Source organism: Alligator mississippiensis, chromosome 6, assembly GCF_030867095.1.
Source record: "Alligator mississippiensis isolate rAllMis1 chromosome 6, rAllMis1, whole genome shotgun sequence".
Classification (NCBI taxonomy): domain Eukaryota; kingdom Metazoa; phylum Chordata; order Crocodylia; family Alligatoridae; genus Alligator; species Alligator mississippiensis.
In genome coordinates, this window is record NC_081829.1 from 18,497,969 (window position 1) to 18,519,791 (window position 21,823).

The 21,823-nt window shown below is 46.0% G+C and overlaps 1 protein-coding gene across 12 annotated transcripts in view; it reads right to left on the reverse strand.

The window, feature by feature from the left end:
• Window positions 1-526: 526 nt before the first annotated feature.
• Window positions 527-21,823, reverse strand: part of PAX2 (paired box 2) — a 115,108-nt gene continuing 93,811 nt past the window's right edge. For 4 of the 12 annotated variants that reach the window (XM_019499440.2, XM_019499437.2, XM_019499439.2 and 1 more), the window contains 4 exons: window positions 19,005-19,214; window positions 14,059-14,160; window positions 6,978-7,064; window positions 527-5,675 (listed from right to left, as the gene is read on the reverse strand). In XM_019499440.2, coding sequence (XP_019354985.1) covers window positions 5,554-5,675; window positions 6,978-7,064; window positions 14,059-14,160; window positions 19,005-19,214 — 521 coding nt within the window. In that variant the 3' untranslated portion in view covers window positions 527-5,553. Of the gene's footprint in view, window positions 5,695-6,977; window positions 7,065-14,058; window positions 14,161-19,004; window positions 19,215-21,823 lie in introns of all 12 variants that reach the window. The other 8 variants (XM_019499438.2, XM_019499446.2, XM_014605124.3 and 5 more) reach the window with 3 other exon arrangements.

The following is a 21,823-nucleotide window of genomic DNA, read 5'->3' on the forward strand; positions in this document are numbered from 1 at the left end:
CTCCCTGGAGGCCCCATGAAAAAGCGATGCTAACCCTCAACTAAGACTATAAGGAGGCTGGAGTGGGGTGGAGGGGAACCAGGTCCTCAGGCCGTTATAATGTGGAGCGTAACCCAGTCGCATCCTGATTATCGTGCAGAGGGACACCAAATATATATGTATCACTTGGAGTCAATTGAGCGAGATAAGCAGAACAGGGAATCCCGCTGGCAATACACAGGAATGGAAAGCTGGGGAGTGGAGACTCAGGAGGACTGGAGTCTGCTGTAATGTGTTACATGTAGGTGTACAGCACCTTCCATCAAGCGGCATGACGGTTATTAGCATTGGTAGTGTTTATTGTTTACATAGTGCCCAAAGGGTGAGGTGCAAGGAGTGTGACATCCTGGAGACCTCAGGGTGAATCCATAGAAGTGCGTGTGTATGTGTGTGTGTGTGTGAGAGAGAGAGAGAGAGAGAGAGAGAGAGCCAGCGAGTGAGCGAACAAGTGAGCAGGGAAAGAGAAACAAGCCGGGAGCCACCAAGGTGACATACAAAAAAAATTTGTTTTTATTTCTCATGTGCACAAAAAGAAAAAGAATCAAACAGAATTGAAGCAACGAGGAAAAGCCAAGAGCGGCTGCAGCAGCCTGGGACAGGTACAACCCTGCACCTGGCGACGGCCCCTTTCCTCGGGGCTAGCTTGTGGCAGGGGCCACCACCAGTTCTGTTTGTGGCTTAATACAATTTCACTCCTTGAGTCACTATTATTTGGTCCCTTTTTCCTGCCTTTCCCATTTTTGCCACTTTCCCGGACCCAAGTGAGGAACACATTGCAGTAGTTTGTGTGGGTCCTACAGAAACCCGCAGCAGATAAGTCCCAAGTGGGTGGGTTTGGGTCTCATTTCTTTCTCGGGGAGGGGGGAGGGGTGCATTTCTTTAGGGCAAAAAAAAGGTTTTTTTTCCCAACAATTCAGTAATTCCTTTGAAAAAAATAGATATTGAATAAGATTCAGGAGGAGAGATAGGTGCAGGGTTTTTGTCTTTTTTTGTTTGTTTAATATCCTCACATTCATGTTGTGATAGTTCTGAAGCCTTGCTCTGTATTTGAATCATCACTACTGATGGCTTGGAAAGCATGCAGACTTGGCCCTGTTTCAACACACCAGGGCTCATTGCCACTAAAAAAAACCCCAAAACATTTACAGGTCACAAAAGGCATCTGCTTTAATGGAGTTGCCTCACCCTCCGCTTCCACCCCATTCCCCGACATCCTGTCAGATGGTCAAAGAAGAAGCCAGCAAATGAAAGGAGTCAGGAGCTCCAGAGAACATGCCTCCAGTCCTTCCCAGTTATGAATGCTGCAGTCCCTGTTCCTTCCAACAAAACACATTGTTTTGCAGGAGTCCATGAGAGTCTTTCCCCCAAAAGAAAAAAGATGTGGCCGTGGTACTACTTTTTCTACTTGATCCATTTGCAAAAGAGAAAGCAAACGCAGTGACAGAGCACGGGGTGAGAGGAAAAGACAGGAAGGACAAGAGAGCAAAAGGGAATGAGTAGAGAAATGGAGGACAACCTACAAAGGAGGAAAAAACAGCAGCCGAGGAGAGGGAAGTCAGTGACAATTGTTATCTTTAATGCAAAGACTCTTTCACACACCCATAGAGACTTCTATCCAATGAACTCAAACCATTTGGCAAAAATTAATGAATTTAGCCTGACACCACCCTGATGAACAAATTCCCATTTTACAGATGGGGGATTGAGAGGCACAGGGCAGTGAAGTGACTTGATGAATGTTGCCAGTGCCAAGAAGAGAACTCAAGAGTCCCAATTCCTATTCACCTGCTCTGACCATTGGAAACACTGCCTCCCTCTCCAAAATGGCTTGAAATGAAGTAAAAGAGAGAGACATAAAAGTTAAGAGAGAAAGAGAAGAGCTGGACAGGAGGAGAGAGAAATAAAGGTGAGCAGGGAAAGAAGAGAAAGCAGCATGGAGGAGAGAGGCATGGAATGCAGCGGCAGATTTTGCATAGTGATTTGTTTCCTTCCAAACTTTTTTTGTTTGTTTTTTCCGGTAAATTTTTTTAAGAAAAATGAAAAAAAAATTCACCTAAAATAAACCAACGGTCAGGCTCTCAGGGAAGGAGTCCTTCCAAGGTTCGGCTGTTCCCTCAGGTTCTGGGTTCGTGCTGTGCTTTATTGAACACATAGTTTTGTTTTCAGTGAGCACAACGAGACTTGCACAGTACAGACAGAGCGTTCCTTATCTACAGGATGAGACGAGGCTGTTTTAATAACTACCATGATGAAGATGGAGATGAACTTATATACAAGAGGAATTGCCTTCACATTACACACATTATCTTCCTACAAAGCAGCAATTGTTTTTGCAAATAACATAATATTAAATAATTGGTAGAATTTTTGCGTTTCCTGCATAGTCCAGTCTAATGGAATCTATATGAATATTGATGGTTTTCTTCTGCATAATATCACCACATAAATCCCCGTGTCAGCTACTAGACTTTAGCTATAATACTGCTTTACAATGCATCCACCGACTGTAAATCAAAACAACCAACACAAGAAACTCTTTGGCAAATGTAATTCAGTACATTCGCATGGGGCTCTACAGAAGAGGTGGTGGAAGAGGATAAAGCTGCCAGGTCCTTTGCATAATTATACTTTCCTCTTGCTTTCCTGATCAAACATCTCGCAGATCTTACAGGCTTGCCAGGCCAAACTAGTGCCCAGTGGAAATCTCCATGTAAGTGGAGTTATACACCAATAGTGAATCAAGCCAGCTTGAATCAAGCCAGCTTTGGTGAGTGAACCAACCAAATCCTGCTTTCTTACCCTCCCTTCTATCTCAAGGCTAGTGAATGGCTGTCATTTGAACAGATCTTTCTCAGCGACCAGCTTCTCTGGAGGTGACTTCCTGGGCTTCCAGTTGCCCAGTGTGAGATGGCTCTGCCTCCTGTTTTCTAGCCCCATCAGGGTATTCTGGTTATTAGGCTTGGGATTTGTTGCTTCTGGCCTTGACCAGGTGCTGGGTGCAGCTGGACTTGGAGCAGGGAAAACTGAAGCTGTATTGGATACATACTAGTTGGAGTCCATCTGTACCCTGGATGTGTGTAGAATTTATGAAGGTGCAGGGATGGGGAGGAGGAGGGGAGGGGGGTCCTAGCAATGACCAACCTGTGTTTCTTTTTCATTTAAGATAGAATGAGACAAAGGACCAAATTCTAGTCCCAGTGGCACTGACTTTGATCTGGATAAACTCTATCAGCCTTAGTGGATCCAGAATAACAGCTCTGGAGTGACACCATTGACTTAGTACATCTGAGAGTAACTCCCGTGACTCGACTGGAGTTACTAGAGATAATCCTGGTGGGACTAAGAACAACTTTAGGCCCTTCTCGCTTGTGTAAAGAAAACCAATCTTAGGTGACTCTACCTGAGAACACACAGAGCTCTTCTATTCAGCTGTACTCTGAGGCAGTGCTGGGTAAATGGGATCCTTCTACTGAGACTGGATTTTTCACAAAAACAGCTTAAACCTGCAGCCAGAAAGCTGCATCCACAGCCACACCACATACAGAGGCTGAGAACAGGGGTTTTATACACAACTCTGGTTGCCTAGATGCTCCATGGTTCATCTTTACCTGCTCGGTAGTTTGCCTCTCAGTCCTGCCTTTGTTCATAAACGGCAGCCCCTTGTCTTACTCAAAATCTTTCTAAAATAACAATAAGGATCTACTTTTGCAGACTTGATGCCAGGGAGACAGGCTGTAGTTGTCTACAGCTTTTCTTTGTGTAGTTTTTGAAAGCAGCAGTGCAAAGAACAGGAGCATATGAGTTTCCAGACGATAAAGGAGCAATAAACATTTCTACTGGCAATGAGCCTTTCACAGAGCAGTGCTTGCCAGTCACTTGGGAACTAAAAAGACTACCCTTAGGAGAGTGTTCAGGGATCAAGGGGTAAATATTAGCGTGTGCAATATAGGTTGAGGGTGCAGGGGGGAGGGAGCATGGGATATGGGTTGCTGGTAAGGTGTAGGTTTACAGATAACTAGTGTAGAGATTAGGTTACAGAGATTTAGGTACTGGGTGTAGGCCACAGCTAAATGATGTCAGGGGCATCAGGATCTGGGGATGTGAACAGTGGGTGTCAGGATGTCAGGCTAACTGAACTAGGAGTGGGTATAGCGATTACATATGAAAGCATGAGAGCCAAAAGCTAAGGAACCAAGTACCAATCCTAATCAGTCCTGAATTTGTCCATCTCCACTGGCAGGAAAGCAAGTGGGCTTGCATGAAACCCAACACTTTCCTTTTCACCACAAGCATGGTAAGAGCAAGTGCCTGGACTTGGTTTCTGTTTGCTGAATACTGGCCTGGAGAATGTTTGTTTGGGGGTTTCTGCTGATGGGCTGATTCAGTAATTTTTTTCCAGATATGAATTGTTCACACTGTTCCCCAGAGAACGATTTGTGGGTGAGGGAGTAGAGGAGGCCATGGAGAGTGGAGCTGGCATCCCATCCTCTTTCATACCACCATCACATTCTAGTGCAAAACAGAAAGGAAACGAAACGCAAGAGTGAAAGGGGAGCATCAAACATCAGAGGAACTTGTCTGCCATTCAGGTGGGGGGACTGGGGTTTATATTTGTAGGGGCTTTTTATTTTGCTTTTTTGTTGGGGGTTTTTTTTTTAGAAAATTGGGGATTTGTTTTTTTTTTTCCTTTTTACAGACCTTCATGACAAAGCATAAAAACACAGTTATATTTATATATCTATTTATATATTTCTTCATTTCATCAGTTGGGTGGTTGGTTTGTTGATGTTGCTTCATCCTCCTGGCCAAGCTGATTGTGTGTCACAGAAATTATGTGTGTGTTTAGGCGCGTGTATGTCAACCCAACTCTGGCCTGCAAGGTCACAACACGCTAGAGTCAGCTTTCAAATGGAACCATGGGGGAAGCCAAGACATGAAGGAGAAGAGTGGGAATGAGGCACACAGAGAGACCCTTGGGGGATGCAGGGAGTCATTTGGTCCTTTCCTTCATTGTTAGACAGGTCACCTCTCTTTGTGCTGCCCTCTCCACTCTAGCCAAACATCCCCTCTGTCTTCCAAAACAGAGCTGTCATCAACAGGGCCTTTTTTTTAGAGTTTTGAAGTGTCCACCAGAGAAGAGAGTTTCTTTTGGGAACAGTGTTTTGCAGGTGGCTTCTTCTCTGCCTCATCCTGCCTGTTCCACTCCTAGGAGAATGGGGTCCCCTATAGGCAAAGCTTGCAGGCTGCATTGCTTGAATTCCCCTTAGTCAGGCAGACCTTGCATGGCTGAGGTGGTCTGAAGGCTTGTAGCAGCCACTGAGCTGTGGACAGGCCCTTCCCATTGTCCATGAAAGCAGTTGGGTTGGAGCGCAGGGAAGTGCAGGGGACACGTACTGTTCAGTCTGTTGTTGTGAGCGCTTGGATAAGGCGCATTCTGCAGCAAAGGGGAGGGTGCAGAAGGTAGGGAGGAACGGAGAAGTTCTCTTCACCCTTCCCAGGGATGGAGAAGGTTGATCAGACAGGTACAATATGGAGGCCTAAGCTGTCGCCCTGCAGTTTCATGTGGTTTCCATGGTAACTAGTGGCGGTCATAGGCAGCGGCAGCAGTGGGAGGTGCGGAGCCCCGGGATGTGGCACTATAATAATAAGGGGAACCTGAAAGTTAACACAGGAGAAGAATGGACTGGTTGAAAGGACAAACAGTAAAAAAAAAAAAAAACAAAACCAAAAAAAACCAAAATAAAATAAAAAAGGAAAAGAAACAAAGGAAAAAGGGTAAAAAAGGAAAAGAAAAGAAAAAGAAATCAAAGGAGACAACTTTGGGCTCAGATCTCACTCTCATTTGCTGGCAGGTAGACCATCAAACCCATCCTGGGATGACATTTCCCCTAAAGATATTTGCCACTTGTACGGTTCTGCAACCCCTCTGGTGACAGGAAATCCCTTCTTCCCTGTGCCTCTACCTATCAAGAGGCTGTAAAGAGTGAGCATTGCCCTACAAGCACCTCCTACCTGAGCTGCAGCCATATAGCAGGTATCTAGGACTTGGCTTGTCTGAGCGGATATGACACCGAGCTGTGAGCTGTTTCCAACATCAGCTGGGGGAGGAATGAAACAAGCCTCTGTTGTTTCATTGCTTGGGATTGTGGTCACATTTGGAACAAAAGCTTGCTGGCCAGTTATTGGATGTGAGTTAAATAGTGATTGATTATTAAGATCACATTCACTGAGGTTTAACAACACTGGAATAAAATGTGTATCTATTACCCAGTTGTTAAACCTCAGTAAATATGTAGTTAATTATCACAGCTGATTTATTTTACATATAATAAATCTCCTCCTGATCTTTTGCAAAGAAATGCTGCATGAGAAGAAAGAGTTTTATGGGTTGTTTTCTCCCCCTCTGACTGATTGTACTTTTTCTGTGCGTATTAGGTTCACTGTGGCTGCATCTTCACTGGAAAGACTCTAACAGCCACCCACAGACTCAGCCAAAGTGGATTGCTCACGTATCGGGAATAGATTCTTCTCCAGTGTGCAGAAAGTTTGCTGTGTTCCTGCACCCCATTGGAATAGACTCTGGGTGAAGCTGGTTACAAGGGGAAAACCTGAACTAGACTTCTGATCTCGTGTGGAGCAATCCATGTAAAAAGGTAACGCACTGGTTTTCTAATCTGGAATGTAGCCTATGGGAGAAGCAGAACCTGACCTGGATTTCTGAACCCCACCCAAAGTAGTTTGGGGGCAGCCCTCAGGTGGAGAAAAGAAGAGTCATTGACATATGTCTTTAGATGCCAGAATGGGCACTAAAAGACCAGCCTTTCACCTGGCCTGATACTTGAAGGCCCTTTCAGAAAACATACAAACAAAGAAAAGAAAAATAAGAGACAAACAGAAGGAGCGCGAGGCTGGGGTGGGCAGCGGGGAGAGGTACTCACTTAGTAATGCGGGGTTGCTGAATCGCCAGGCCTCATTGTAAGTCGTGTACTGAGGGTGGCTGTATGGGTTCCCTGAGAACTCGCTCCCTGGAAGGAACAAAACAGGGAATGAAATACAATGTGAGGGACAGGTCTCCTAAGCCAGCACAAGAGCACGTTTTGTTTTTCTTTGCCTTTTGGTTTCTAAGATTTTACACATTTTTTTGGCTTTTCTGCAGCTTGCTAGCAATTTTTTTTTAATTGCAGCTGAAATTCTGTAATTCTTCGGGTAGGAGCATCAGGAGAAACACCACATACTGTGAGACTCACCATAATACCACAAAAGCAGGCAACACGGCAGTGGCAACTTGTACTGGTCTTAGTTCATTCTTAAGGAGTCATGACCGTTTCTTTCCTTCTCCCTCTGTAGGCTGGAGGTAGCCAGAAGGGGACTCAAGGGGATCCTCATTTTTATTCTGTCACTAACTTCCATACAAAACACACTCAAAATTAAAAGTAAAAAATTATTTTTTTAATTTGCCAGCATGGCTTGTGCTGCCTGGAATCTGAAAGGTAAGCTAGGTTCTCTCTGCCTCTTCTTCTTCATCAGATTGTTGGTCCAAACCAAAATGCTTATGAACTATGTGGTGTCCTGGAAATCTGGAACAGGATGCAAAATCTGCAGCTTCACCTTAAATCTTTGGTTTATGGGGTGTAAGACAGAAGAGAAGCTGGCATGTCTCTTTTAGCTGTATTGGGTCTGTGGGGACTAGTGGGAGTACAGTCTTGTAACTGAGAAGATACAACTGGAAGACATATGCTGAGGTCCAAATAGGTAAGTGATCATAACAGTTTCTTTTGGCTGTAAAACCCATTAATCTGTTGAGTAAGGAGATGCCAGTTTTGAAAAGTCTCTTGTCTGAGAATAACCTCCCTTTAATGCAAGCAGGGAAAGCTCAATGCCAACTGGGAAGGCTATGTGTACTCAATGACACTGAAAAAGGAACAGAGTCTATTTCACCCATTAGGCATGTAAGTAAACTTAGGTGCCTAAGTGTGTTTCTAATCCACCTTCCTTGAGTCTATGAAAAACATAACGGGTGGCTCTTCCCACTGATGCATTAATAGATTTTCAGGGACTTGAACAGGGAGCAACAGAATCACAGTTACGCTCCTAAGACCACTTACATGTCTAATAGGCGAACAAAATCTTAAAGTGACCAATGGCTACTGGTATGTACATTTTGATAATGACTTGCTGTCTGTTCTCTGTTGGGACCAGATTCCTGGTTATAGAAACAGTACATGTACAAAGAATCTAGGTCTACTAATAGACACCCACAGCAAGGAGGTTAAGGGAGGTAATGCAAGATACATTAAATACTGGTGACATAATTACTGAAGAGATTTCAGTTCATTACACTCTAATCTCTGTACATCTTCATTCACATGAACATGAGAATCAACAGGCCAAATTCTCTGCTAGTGGAAACAGAGTCCATGACACTCAGTGGAACTATACTGATTTAAGGTTTTTGAGGATCTGATCCATTTTTAAGCAGTTAAGAAGCATATAGTCATCACAAAAAGGCAGCATGTGTCAGGAATCACCATGGCCTCATGGTGTCCAAGACACCCCAGCTATGGTGGTTCTTATCTCCATGTATATTAGAGTAATCAGGACAGCATCACAGGTCTGTTGACTGGGAGCTCTTAGCAGATGTTGGCTGTTTAAAGGTAATCCCTGTATTGCTTGTGTATTCAGAAACACCCAGCACTGAAAACCCTGGCAAACAGATGGAGAAGTGTCCCTAAATTCCTGCTAGAGAGGCTGGGATGACAAGCAAGGAGAGAGGAGTCAGTGCAGATACAGAAAGCCAAGCAGAGCCCTGATGTAACAGCATTGAGGTGAGTTACCACTTCACACTACACCAGGGATCAAACTGGACCAAAGAGAAGGAAGAAGCAAGCCTGATGTGTATTTCTGCCCTGTGCTGCCTCATAAAGTGAAGCTCATTTCTTTGGATTGCTTCAGGGCAGAGAAAAGTTCTGATGTTTCCAGTCTTCTCTCTCTCTTCTGTGTTGTCACCCTAAACTGCTTATAGTGATCCTGAACCACAGGTTAAGTAGAGGAGAAAGAGCCCCAGCCATGGGGAGCTGGGGAGGAGGGAGGGCAGCCACTGGAAACGGTGTTTATTGACGGGGAGTGAAAGCGTGCATGCAGCAGGATAATGAGCTTTTGAGCTCAACTGTGACCAAGAGGAACTGAGCTATCGCCTTTCCCGATCGCTAATGAAACAAGTGTAATTTCCTCATCAGCATTGGATTCTGTTTAACGACTCCCCACCGTTGCCACCGCCAGCCCTCTGCAGGCTCTGTGCTGCTTTGCATAAACTCTGGCTCCTTTTAGACATTGCCTACCTTTCCAGTGGGGTTTGCAGAAAGCCCCAGCAGACATGAAGGTGGTACTAACAGCTTCTCTGGGGAAGAGTGGGGAGAAGGGTATTCTGTCACTGAGCAAGCATCCCAAGCCTGGATCATGTACAGGTTCAGGTAGCATTACTTTAATATCTGACCAGTCTTCCTTTGAGGGACTAACTCTTGCCCTTGCAGGGAGTGGGTGGGGATTAAATTCATGACCTAGTTGCTTCCATCCATCCTTAGAGCCTGCGAGTCTAAGTTGCAGCTGTTATTGTAAACTGCAAATATGACAACAAGTGATTGCAAGTGAAGGACAGGTCTTATGGCAGCATTTGCATGAGCCTTAGAGATATCTGCACCTATGGCCACCTGTTTTGCATGTGCACATTACAAAGGGAGACAGACTCTCCTTTCAGTCACGTGAGTGCAACCCCATTGATGTCAGTAGGATCTTTCTGATAAGCTGCAAAGCATTTAGCTACAGTTAGTCAGACAGTTTTCTTTAGAAGAGGGTATATCACCAAAATTGAAACATTTCCTGGAAATGTGTCAAGTCTGATGTAATTTTCAACAGGAGCCAATTGAGATCATTCAAAACAGAAATGCAGTGTTACATTTTGACTTTCTCATTTTATCTAATTTTGCATCAGCTCTTAGTTTGATATATTTTACATACATTACATTTTGATTTTTCTTAAACATTTTTATTTTGATTGAAATATTTCAGAATATTTTGTTCCATTATGTATTTTGACTCTATCCTGATATAAGGCGAAAACAAGTTGCAAGATACTGAGTTTCCCATAGGATGGAAATACTGTTTTTTGACCAGCTCTGCAGGTGGCCCTTTCTATTCAGACTGTCATCCACCACTCTAAATCTCTCTTTAGAGAGCTCCTTATTGTCTCTGATGAGCCACACTCCTGCTCATATCTACCCACAGTCTCACATCTCCATTTTAGCATCCTCATAACAGAAATTTAACACAGGAATCAGAACCATTCTAAACAGAACCCTAGTGGTGAAGACCCAGCCTCAGGGTTCTTTTGGAGCATACATGGAAGGTAACTGGATAATATTATTCTTTGGCAAGTCAGAACATTTGACAACATCCCAGTAAGATGTATTTGACTGGTCAGCAGGGAGACTCCTGATATACTTCTGATATGCTTCTGATATACTTAAAATAAATTCATGTTGTCTGTGCTTAAGTCTCTGGATGGTCACTCTTCAAATTCTCCATTAGGCATCCTAATGTCTATTTCATGTTCCATGGGTCAAGGTCTATAGTTTCATAGTTGGTAGGGTCAGAAGGGACCTGAGCAGATCATCAAGTCCGACCTCCTGCCATGGGCAGGAAAGACTGCTGGGTTTCAAACAACCCCGGCAAAGTGATTATCAAGCCTCCTTTTGAAGACCCCCAGGGTAGGAGCAAGCACCACTTCCCTTGGAAGTTGGTTCCAGCTCCTAGCTGCCCTGACTGTGAAGTACTGCCTCCTGATGTTTAGCCTGAACCTACTCTCAGTCAGTTTATGGCCGTTATTCCTTGTAACTCCCAGTAGTGCTCGGGGGAACAGGGACTCTCCCATTGCCTGCTGGTCCCCCTTGGCATGTGTGTAGGTGGCCGCCAGATCCCCCCTCAGCCTTCTTTTGTTAAGGCTGAACAGGTTCAGGTCCCGTAGTCTCTCCTCATAGGGCCTACCTTGCTGCCCCCTGATCATGCGAGTGGCCCTCCTCTGGACCCTCTCTATGCTGTCCAAATCCCTCCTGAAGTGCGGCACCCAGAACTAGACACAGTACTTCAACTGCGGCCTGACCAGTGTCGCATAGAGGGGAAGGATCACTTCCTTGGACCTGCTTGTGATGCATCTGTGGCTGCATGACGAGGCGCGGTTAGCCTTCCTGACTGCATCCCCACATTGGTGGCCCATGTTCATCTTGGAATCAATAATGACTCCAAGATCCTTTTCTGCCTCTGTGCTGATGAGAAGGGAGTTCCCCAGCCTGTATGTATGCTGCTGGTTTTTCCTCCCTGGGTGCAGTACCTTGCATTTGTCTGTATTGAAACCCATCCTGTTCTCATCTGCCCACCTCTGTAACCTGTCCAGATCTAGTTGTAGCCTTTCCCTCTCTTCTAGTATGCTCACTTCTCCCCACGTCTTTGTGTCATCTGCAAACTTGAACACGGTGTTTTTCACCCCCTCGTCCAAGTCGCGGATAAAGATGTTGAACAGTGCAGCCCCGAGGCCTGAGCCCTGGGGAACCCCACTGCCCACATCCCTCCAGGTCAAAAAAGTCCGGTCTACCACCACTCTCTGGGTGCAGCCCTCCAGCCAATTGGCGACCCATCTGACTGTGTAGGCGTCGACACCACAGTCACCTAATTTTTTAATGAGGATGGGGTGAGAGATAGTGTCGAAGGCCTTCTTAAAGTCCAGAAAGACTACGTCCACTGCGACACATGCGTCCAGGGCTTTTGTGATCTGGTCGTAGAAGGCCATCAGGTTGGTATGACAGGACCTGCCTCTAATGAACCCATGTTGGTTGCCCCTAAGCATGATCTCCCCTGCAGGTCCCTTGCAGATGTGCTCCTGGGCTATTTTCTCAAAAACCTTCCCCAGGACCGAGGTAAAACTAATGGGCCTGTAGTTTTCTGGGTCCTCTTTCCTCCCTTTTTTGAAAATGGGGACCACATTGGCCCTTTTCCAGGCCTCTGGCACCTCACCAGAGCACCATGCGTGCTCGTAAAGCTGTGCCAGGGGTCCCGCAATAACCTCTGCCAGTTCCCTCAGCACTCTGGGGTGGAGATCGTCATGACCTGCTAGACACATCTAGTTTTTCCAGAAATTCCCTGACTAGGTCCTCACTGACCCTGGGCCTGGCTGCGCCTCCCCTGGGTCCATCTGGATTCTCAGTGGGGGGGATGTCCCTGTCCCTGCTTAGAAAAATGGAAGGAAAGAAAATGTTGGCTCCAGTTGAGTTAGAACGTGAGAACATAAGACTTGCCAGACTGCAGTAAATCAGTCGTCCTCATATCCCAAAACTGAAAGCTACTAGTACCAAATGTTTGATAAGAAGGTGCAAGAAACACTACAGAATGCCCCAGTAGACTTCACAGGAAATTTCCCCCATAGTCAGAGGTTGGCTTAAGCCCTAATATGGACGGATTTTCAGTTTTGGAAGGATATTCATTGGGCTTGAATAATCTCTTGCACCTTGCACCTTGTACTTCTACTGTGCAGATTTTTTCCTTACCACATGATTTCTTTGTTTGGGTGTGTTCCTCTCCTTTGGGTAAACTGCTTCCATGCTGAGGAGCTGAATTCTCCAACATTAGAAATAAGGACCTTTGTGACCATCTTGTCCTACTGCGAGTTATTGGTATGATCCCTGCCCATGAGGACATTGAACTTCATTATATAATAGTCACTGATACTGAGTTACTCCAAGTCAGTTATTTCTTAAACTAACCCCTGTGTATTATTAAGTCAAGAAGGACCTCTCCTCGTCTGTACTTTAGAATTAGCTTTTCCAAAAAGCTATTGTTTAAGGTGCTGAGGAATCACTTCTCAAGCTTAGATCAGCTTTGAATTGTAACCAATCTGTATGTGGATTACTTTTCTTTTTTAACTGATTTGCATCTTGTGTGTGCTATCCTTATCCCGCAGTCTGTGGAAAGATGAGCCAGCCCTCTTTACAAATGAGACCAATCTCAGAGTTCCATCATCTAGAGATTTCAACACACAAATGGCCAGTTTTATAGGCCTCTATGCAGCTGGGGTGATGCAAAAGGGGCTGTAATGGGGACCAACATCTGTCCAAATATTCTTCCCAGATCTGAAAACTGATTGTGGTATGCGACCAATGTATCCACAGATTAGAAAGTGAAATTCCCTAGGACTACACGTCGTAGGTTTTTGGTTTTCAGTGAGCAGTAGGTAGTATCAGTCAACTGGTTGCTGACAGCAAGTAATTCTTCATAGGGAATAGGTGCCAGAGAACCACTTGTCCCATGGATATGGTAAGTAGTTATCCTTGAACCGTGGATAGTGACTTTGTGATAGGGTAGAGGCAAGTGGACTCTAGGTAGGCAGGTAGGTAGCTGTTGGTTCCTGTGAGTAATCTTCCTTGAGCAAGCTGTTAGTTATTTGTAGAATCTTATCTAGTCTAGGTTGTTGGCAGTAGGTAGCATTGTAGTCACCCAGAGGCTGTAGACATTGAATTATCACCAGCTTCTCATTGGTAGTTGTCCTGGGCTATGGACAGACGGTAGTTTGTTACCCTAAGCTAGTGGGTAGTTAATTATCCTGAGCCAGGAGTGGATAATAATTTACGGGGGCTGTTGGAAGTTAATTACCATAGTTAATGAATACTAAGATTAATCAATTACCATAGGGTAGTTAATTACCATAGATTATAGATAGTTGGTTGCTCTTAGCTGTGGTGAATTGGTTACTGGAGGAATGAATTACATTAGGCTGTGAGCTGTGCATAGAGAGTTATCCTGAATTCTAGGCCATCATTTTCTTTACAGGTAGAAAGGACTTTAACAGCAGCGGAGCCAGAGATGCCACTATGTAGGCTTTTCAAAATTAAATAAGCTATTCAACAGCCTGAACAGAGTTATCAAAGCCTAGACACTGGCTAAGCAAAACTGCAGATGGTTTCAGCATTGACTTACCAGGTACCATTCCTGCGAGAGTTGAGGTTGGGTAGCTGCCTTGTCCAGTGGGAGGAACGTGGGGTGGGTAACCAGGTAAGGTGGTACTTGCCATATCACGACCTAGAAGGAGAAGGACAAGGAGACAGAAGATAAAGTGGGGGAGGGGGATTTGAACCACACTCCTGTGCTGAGCTGTTGTCAGCTTCCTTTTCAACATCATGTAAGAAAGAACCTGCTGCATAAGCAATCTGTGTCTTTGTCTTGTACAGCTGATGACGTATTTGACACTAGACACTTTTGATTCAATTTTGTAGGGATGAGGAGTAAAAAGCAAGCCTCCATGATGTTCACAGGAATTCATTTTCTCTCACTGTGTAGACTGGGCCCAGTTAGGAAGCCTGGATCTATTTTAAACTACTCAAAGTGCATCTAATTGCATAGGAAAGTATATCACGTTCATCAGAAGGAATGTTGAGTCCCTATATGTGGTGGCTGTTTCAAAAGTGTGATGGATTCTGATTGTTCAGAAAGAAACATGGTCCAGGGTCTGTTAGCACTGGATCAGGACTCAGGAGACCAGGGTTTTCTTCCCAGGTCTGCCACTGGCCTGCGAGGGCATCTGAGGGCACGTTACTTCACCTCCCTGTGCCTTTGTGTACGTTGTAAACTTTTTGGAATAGGGACGGTCTTCTTCTACAGCTGCATAGTGCTTAGCATACATAATGAGGCCCCAGTCTCAGCTGGAATCACACTGAGTACTGTTCTAATGTTTAAAATAATAGAAGCTCAGATTTTAATTTGATCCCTTCTTTATTTTTTGTCACAAATGTTTGTTTTCTACGTGTCCCAAAGTCAGGGTAACTCCTCCCTGCATGGGACAGGGCGGTGTGTGAGCTGGAATGGTAGAACATGACAGGGGTTTATTTTTTTACCTCTTCAGAAGTGCAGCTGTAAATGCCTTGCTTGATGCCAGAGGCATTTCCTCATTTGGACTGGTTAGCCTGAAAATGGGCCAGCCACAAGGGCATTTTGCTGTTAGTGCTTATTGCATTTAAATGAACTAAAATCATCTCTGAAGCTGCTGGGAGTTTCAAGCCAAAACCAGAAAAAAAAGAAAAAGAAAAAGTCTAAATAAATTAAGATAATCTTTTCCCCACAGCTGCTGAGAGATTTACAGCTCAACCTCCTAATCTGTCTACTGAGATCTCGGGCTGTGCTAGTCAGCCAGGGCCCTTCAGCCAAAGGGAGCAGTAGCTCACCCTTAAGTTTGCCATTTGTGGTAGCTTTGTTAAATCTATTCTGTTTGGAGATCTGGGTCCTCATTCTCCTTTATCTGCAGCTGGGTAAGCCAGGACTGTAACACCAGTTTAACTAACAGTGTACTGTACTGCTGCATGTAAATGGAAGGAGAATCAGACCCATTGTTTCAGCTCGACTGTGACAGTAGTAAAACTGGTGACCTGGGCCCTGAAATAAGCCTGGCATAGACACCAAAGATGAATGGCATTCACTGAGCAGAGCAAGAACTGAATCAATGTGGGGAATGAATGTGAATTCCCAGCTGAGGAAACCTCACAGAGTTGAACTAGTGCCATTGCTTTTAGGTTTTGACTAAGGATTGGTAGACTGGTTTGATTAAAATAAGAAGAAATGCAAGTCCTTGAGCTCTCCCTTTGAACATTCCCCAACCATTCTTGAACTTCCTCTTCCACTTCACCTTAGATGGTAGGAACTAGCCTGCTGGTCCTACTGCCCTCTGACCATTTTCTAATATTGAAGCTTTGGAGGCATTGATGGCTTCTCTATTATATTCTGCTCTATTCAGTTCCTTAGCCTCCCCCACATCACATAATATATAAGTGTTTTCTAGTCATGCATTAAGCACTGGGACTAACTACTGTCACATCATTTTTACCTTCTCACAACCTTTCCTTATGGAGAGAACAGTGTGCACAAGGGAGCACTCAGACTTTGCACTCACTGGGCTTTCCCAGACTGAGCAGTCTAAGACATTATGGCAGATGGCAAATGGATGCAAATGTCACTGAAACATGGAAAGAGAGCACAGGCTTGACATGCCTGTACTGAAATTCTGTGTGAAGAATTACACAGAATACACATCCATGTTCCTGCTTGGCCATGTGCACATGCACACTCAAATCCAGTTTCATAAGCACGTGCCCTTCTCACATTTTCCCAGGTGAGCACACCCATGCTCAGATATAGGGGATCCAGGAGGAGATAGGCACTTCATTCCTGAAGCCCCTGCTGAAAACCCCAACCTTGAAAAAGGAGGTGACAAGTCTCCTTTGTGCAGGTCAGTCCTGTCATGCAATTGCCAATGTTTCTTGCAGTTATAGGTTGGTGGAACCTGTGACATTCTGAGATCACAAAGGCTTCAATTACCCCCGTCTTTAGATGGGGTGCTGGTAGCCTTTCAGAAATTCAGTGGCCCTGCTGGTTTGGTGGTAAGAACTTACTGACATCAAAGGTATGACTCAAATGAGCAAGAGGCGAGCACCCAAAGCCAGGGTTTTGCAGTGCTTCAATGAAAATGCCACTAGACATACAATGCTGGTGAGGCGAAAGGCTTATCACCTGCCTGAGTTCATGGGGTAAGGCAAAACTAGCACTCTAGCAATCCTCCATTCCCAGGCCAGGCTCCCTATCCTAGGAGCTTCTTGAGTGATAAATACAATCACTGTCTTGACTGAAGTTCTGTAAGATGGGAAGCAGGATACCAGCAGCTTCTCTCATAAATGATTCTGTGACCTGAAGGCAGTAGGCACCTCAGAACTGTGGCACTGAGTTGACAATGGGTTGTTTCTCAGATGTGCATCTGCCTGCCCTATAGAACGGCACTGCTGCAAAGACTCCAGCAGGATCCTTCTTGGGCTGGGAAATGCATGGAGTTCAGGGGCACCAAGAGGACATACTAAAGCTTGGTCTAAGAGGACTGAATAAGCAAAAGAGCTCTCAGTGCTGTTTTGTTCTCTGCTATCTTACAGGGAGATCTTCAGAGAATCCAATGGATATCTTAACAATGCAAACCCAGCTAATGGCCAAGTGAAAACGGAGAAGTTTGTGTGAGGGGAAACAATAATAATAATATAGGCACAAGTAGAGGTATTATTAATTTGCATGTACTTGGCACCTGCCAAACATGGAGCTTTTCCCTGCTCTGAAAAGGACATCAAAAACATTGCTGATTGGCAGGGCCACAACATCCTTATTGATCATCCAGCCTGACTTGCTCTTTCTGTGCAGGGTGTAACTACTACTGTTTCATCTCACCTACCCTTGAACCTATCCAGAACTGGTACCTCAATTACTCTGCATGTGGGAATTTCTCTGTGTCTCACAGACTTTTCCTTTGTTTGCCTCAGGGTTCTGCTCCTTGTCCTACTACCTTCTGAGACTGGGAATAGCATTCTTTCTTCATTTATATTTTTCTGTCTCCCTCAGGCTTCTCTTCTCTGAACTGCAGAATTTTATTTCCTCCAGTCCATCTATATGTCTTCCCATTCAGGTCTCCCAATGCCCTTCTTCATATTAACTCCAGCCTTTCCATGGGCAGCTTTGCACTGCAGTCACTACTGTAATAGCACCTCATGTAGTTGTATCCGAGCTAGACGTAACCTAGGTAGTTCACATACAGGAGCAGATTAACGCATAGGCCCAGGGGCCCCCTGCAGTGCCAGGGGCAGCACAGCCCTGGCAGGCACCCTGGCTGTGGGCATCTGGGGTGGGCAGTGCACACCTTCAACCCTCCAGCTGGGCCGGGGCCAGGGGCTAGGGATGTTCATGGGGCTCCGTGCACGTGGTGGCAGCTTCCCAAGGCCATCTGCTGTGGGCAGCCACCAGTACCAGTGCCTCTGGGACAGGACAGGACAGCTGTGCACCACCTGGGTCGGCAGAAGGGTGGGCTGATCACCAAGGGCTGAGCTTGTGCTCCCCCAAGCTGGCCTTGGCCCAGCCTGTGCCATGGTGCTGGGGGACCACAGCTCTGGCTGCAGGACACCTGCTGGGTGGAGGGGCTGGGGCTGCCTTTAACTCCTCAGTGCTTCCTGCCCCCTCTCCCCCTGGCCCATCCTGGACAAGCCGAGGAGGCTGGGTAGGCCCAGCTGCAGCCCCTGGTGGGCACAGAGGGAACCTTCCCTTCCCTGGTAGGGGTCTCCAATTTTCTTTGCCCAGGGCCCCAATAAATCCTAATCTACCACAGTTCATATACCAATATGGTAGTGTAGCTATAGTTCCTATCACCTTTAATGTTTAACACAGGATACCACTATACCAGTGGCTCCATACTGAGACCCATACCCTTCTAACTGGGACTCTTCAACCCCTAAGATCCTAGTCCCATGGGGCATGCCTACATGTGCATTTAAGCATGCCTAAATTTAATGTGCATTAGTTTAATGCGTATTAAGCAGGTTTAGGCAGGTGTCTACACTTACAGGCATTAAATCACATTAATGCTGTATGTAGACTGACTTGGGACTAAAGTTAGCCCCAGGTCAGTTGGCACACATAGCGTTAATGTTTTTTAACGTGTCTATACATTCATTAATGTGCTTTAACTATTCGCACCTAAATTTGATACCTGCATCATGAATAGCCTAAATTCATCATTTTTAATGCACATTAAGGGCATGCATGTATAGACATGCAGCCTTAATGTGCATTAACTTAGGCACGCCCGTGTAGTTGAGGCCCCTCTTCTGATTTATCACTATAGACAAAAAGATAGCTTGGAGTCCTGAAACCTGTAGACAGCCCCAGATTGAAACTGTGTCCAATACAGAGCTCTGAGAACAGCACTGGCTTTTGGACTTGCTCTTTGAGCTCCAGTTCACTTCCCTGACTCATACGTAAAGAGCCTGCAGTGTTTACAAGTCTTCCAGTCCTGTCAAACATTACCAAGCCCCTCAACTGCAGAATCCCCTGTGAGCAAAGCTGGTTACCTGCTATCAGAGGTTGGGTGGTAGACTGCCCAAAGGGGGAGCCATGATGAAGGAAGGCACTGTAGCAAGGCGTGGATGCATCATCTGAAAGGGTCATGTGGAAGGGCTGAAGGTCAGCCTGCCCCGGGCCAGCCAGCATGGTGGGGGTGAAAGGGGCGAGAGAGGCTCCATGAGGCTCTTGCTTTATACTGAGGGGAGAGGAGAGGTTTTCTGTGGTAGGGTCAGGGGCGGACACAGACAGACAAAGGGAACAGGGGGAGAAAAGAGGAGGGTGGGGGGAGGGGGAGAACAAAATGGATGAATGAAAATGGAGTGGTTAAAATCTACAGGGAAATTAATTTAAAAATGAAAAAAAATAAAAAAGTCCGGAGCAGGTAAAAGGAGCTGTGGCCAAGACAGCAGCAGCAAACATACTATGGGCCAGCCACTGATTGTAGTGATGCCTCTGCTGGGGTGAGGGAGCAGCACAGCAAGTGTGAGAGGAAAAGGGAGGAGGAGGGAGAGGGCTGAGAAAGGAGGCATGCAGGAGAGGCAGGTGCCTGGCAGGAAGCAGCGCAGTGGGCAGGGTGGAAGAAGGTTGCTCTGCAGCTGTTGTGCTCTTCTTCCTGCTCCTTCATCATCTCACTCAGTTGGATGCATGGGACTGTGGTAGTGAACTCATTTCCCCTGGAGGAATCACCACTCTGGTCATTTCACACATGAGCTAGAGCTTCTGGGAGAGCAATATGGGTCACATCTATAAAGCAGCATCTGAACAGAATGTCTCAGTGCACAGCCCAAGAGAGCCAGGCCACACTGCCCATCAGAGCTCTCAGAGAATACCCAGGCAGCACCAAGTTCCCAAGGAGCTTGGCTTGGGGAGAAGAGAAAGTGGCAAAAACCTATGAACCCAGAAGGCTTCATTTTCACTATCTTAGCCTCTGTTTTTTCCAACCGTACATGCCCAAGAGCTGTAGATGAGGCTTCAAGGCTGTAGTTTTCTGGGTCCACTGCTGAGGTGTCTACATCAAGGACACACATAGTTCAGTGACCTAAAATATGAGCATAATGATACACCCACAGTTGTCTGTGCTGGCAATATTGGAGGCTGGATGATGTGATCAGACCCAGTTCAGATCCAGCATGGCAAACCATCTACGCTTGTATAACTTAGGAGCAGGGTGGCCAGTGTTGACAAGATGGGTCAGCTTGGGCAACCCTGGTTTGTATGAGAGAGGACTGTGATATACAAGAAGGTCTTTTAGGACTGGCCTCATCATTTACAAGTGCTTCCACTGAGGCTAGATGATGATAATGTCTGCCTGTGTGGTGGAGTAACGGAGGGTTTCTATCCTTGAGGTCTGCTTACTGTGAGCGCTCCATAAGGACATCTTACAGAGCACGTCTGCCACTCATACATTTGCTTCCTAATGGCTGCTGCCTTGGTTGTCTATGCTCTCCTAAGAAGGATCTAGGACCTTGATGACCACCAAAGATTCCTGTGCCAAGGACCTGCACTAATAGCATTTTCAACTGCAAAATGTCAAATGTGGCCAGTTGGTACTTGTGTCACATCATGCCCTGCATATAACCTGGTAGTTGTCTACCCTTCTGCCACCCAACACCACCACAGCTGAGTCTCTGATTATGTCTTTGGTGAGCTTGATGGCTCTGCTTGGTAAAGGAATTACTCTGGAGAGAAAGGAACAGAGGGGAAGGTGTACAGTCACTTTGAATCACCAGTGTAATCTTTATCCCATGACCCCATTTCTGCAGTATACTGCAGTGAGATGCCGTAGGCTGGTCCCAGTCCCTGGGTGGGATGGTCAGCTTTATTGGTTCTGTGCAGGAGAGAATCCCCAAGGACTCAGTGATGCAGCCAAAATACTTTTCTCCTGGCTCTGCTGCCATCACATTAGAAGAATACACTGCCACCTTGCTGTTGGCCAGATGGGAAGGTGCACAGACCTGCATGAGAGTCCTGGAGTCCTCCACCCTCCTGACTGCCAATACCACAGAAACAGCATGTGCAGCATTACAGAGCTGTCTGCATTTCATAGACTACACGCTGTCCTGAATTTCTGTGGTATTGAGGTGGGGCAGTGCTCCTCACCTTAGTGGGATCGCACATAACTGGGCAGAAGCTGCATTTCCAAGCCAGGGTACTTTCACTACTATGGGACAGGCTTGTCTCATATTCAGGTTTCCATATTCTACCTGCCTAATGCACCACAGGGTAGTTACCGGGGTGGGGGGGCGCCTGGGGGCACACAGGAAGCGGGGGCAGAGAGGAGCATGGACAGAGGGAAACGTGGGTGGGCAGGAGTGAGGGGTGGCGTGGGCAGAGGTTAATCCTGTTTGCACAGCCCTCGGGCACACTGGGTTTCCCAGTCCCTCCCCTGCTTTATTTCTCTTTTAAAGCATTGAATTTTCAGCTCTAATCCCTTCTTAAACCACAGCATTTTTCAGGCGCTCTGTGTAAGTGAAACCATAATCTCTGGTAAAACAGACTGCTTAAGCTGCTCTAGTATTAGGCCAATCTGATCCAGCCCCTGGATTTCCTCTCTGCCCAGCCACCACAGAGAGGATTTCAGCCTGAAAGACTGACTAAAGCCCTTGCTACGGGAACAACAGTGCCAGGCCTTGCCTTGCAAAGCTGAGAAGGGTTAAGGGACCAGAATCTATTTGTCCCAGTGTTTTGAGGCTGTTAAAGCCCCTGTCAGACTCGCAGTGGAGATGAGCCTAGCCCACTCTTGAACACATCAGGGCTTATAAAGAAAAATTCTTCACACCTTCCGGAGGCAGCACCTCTTAGTCAGTGGATGGGTTTGTGTGCATCT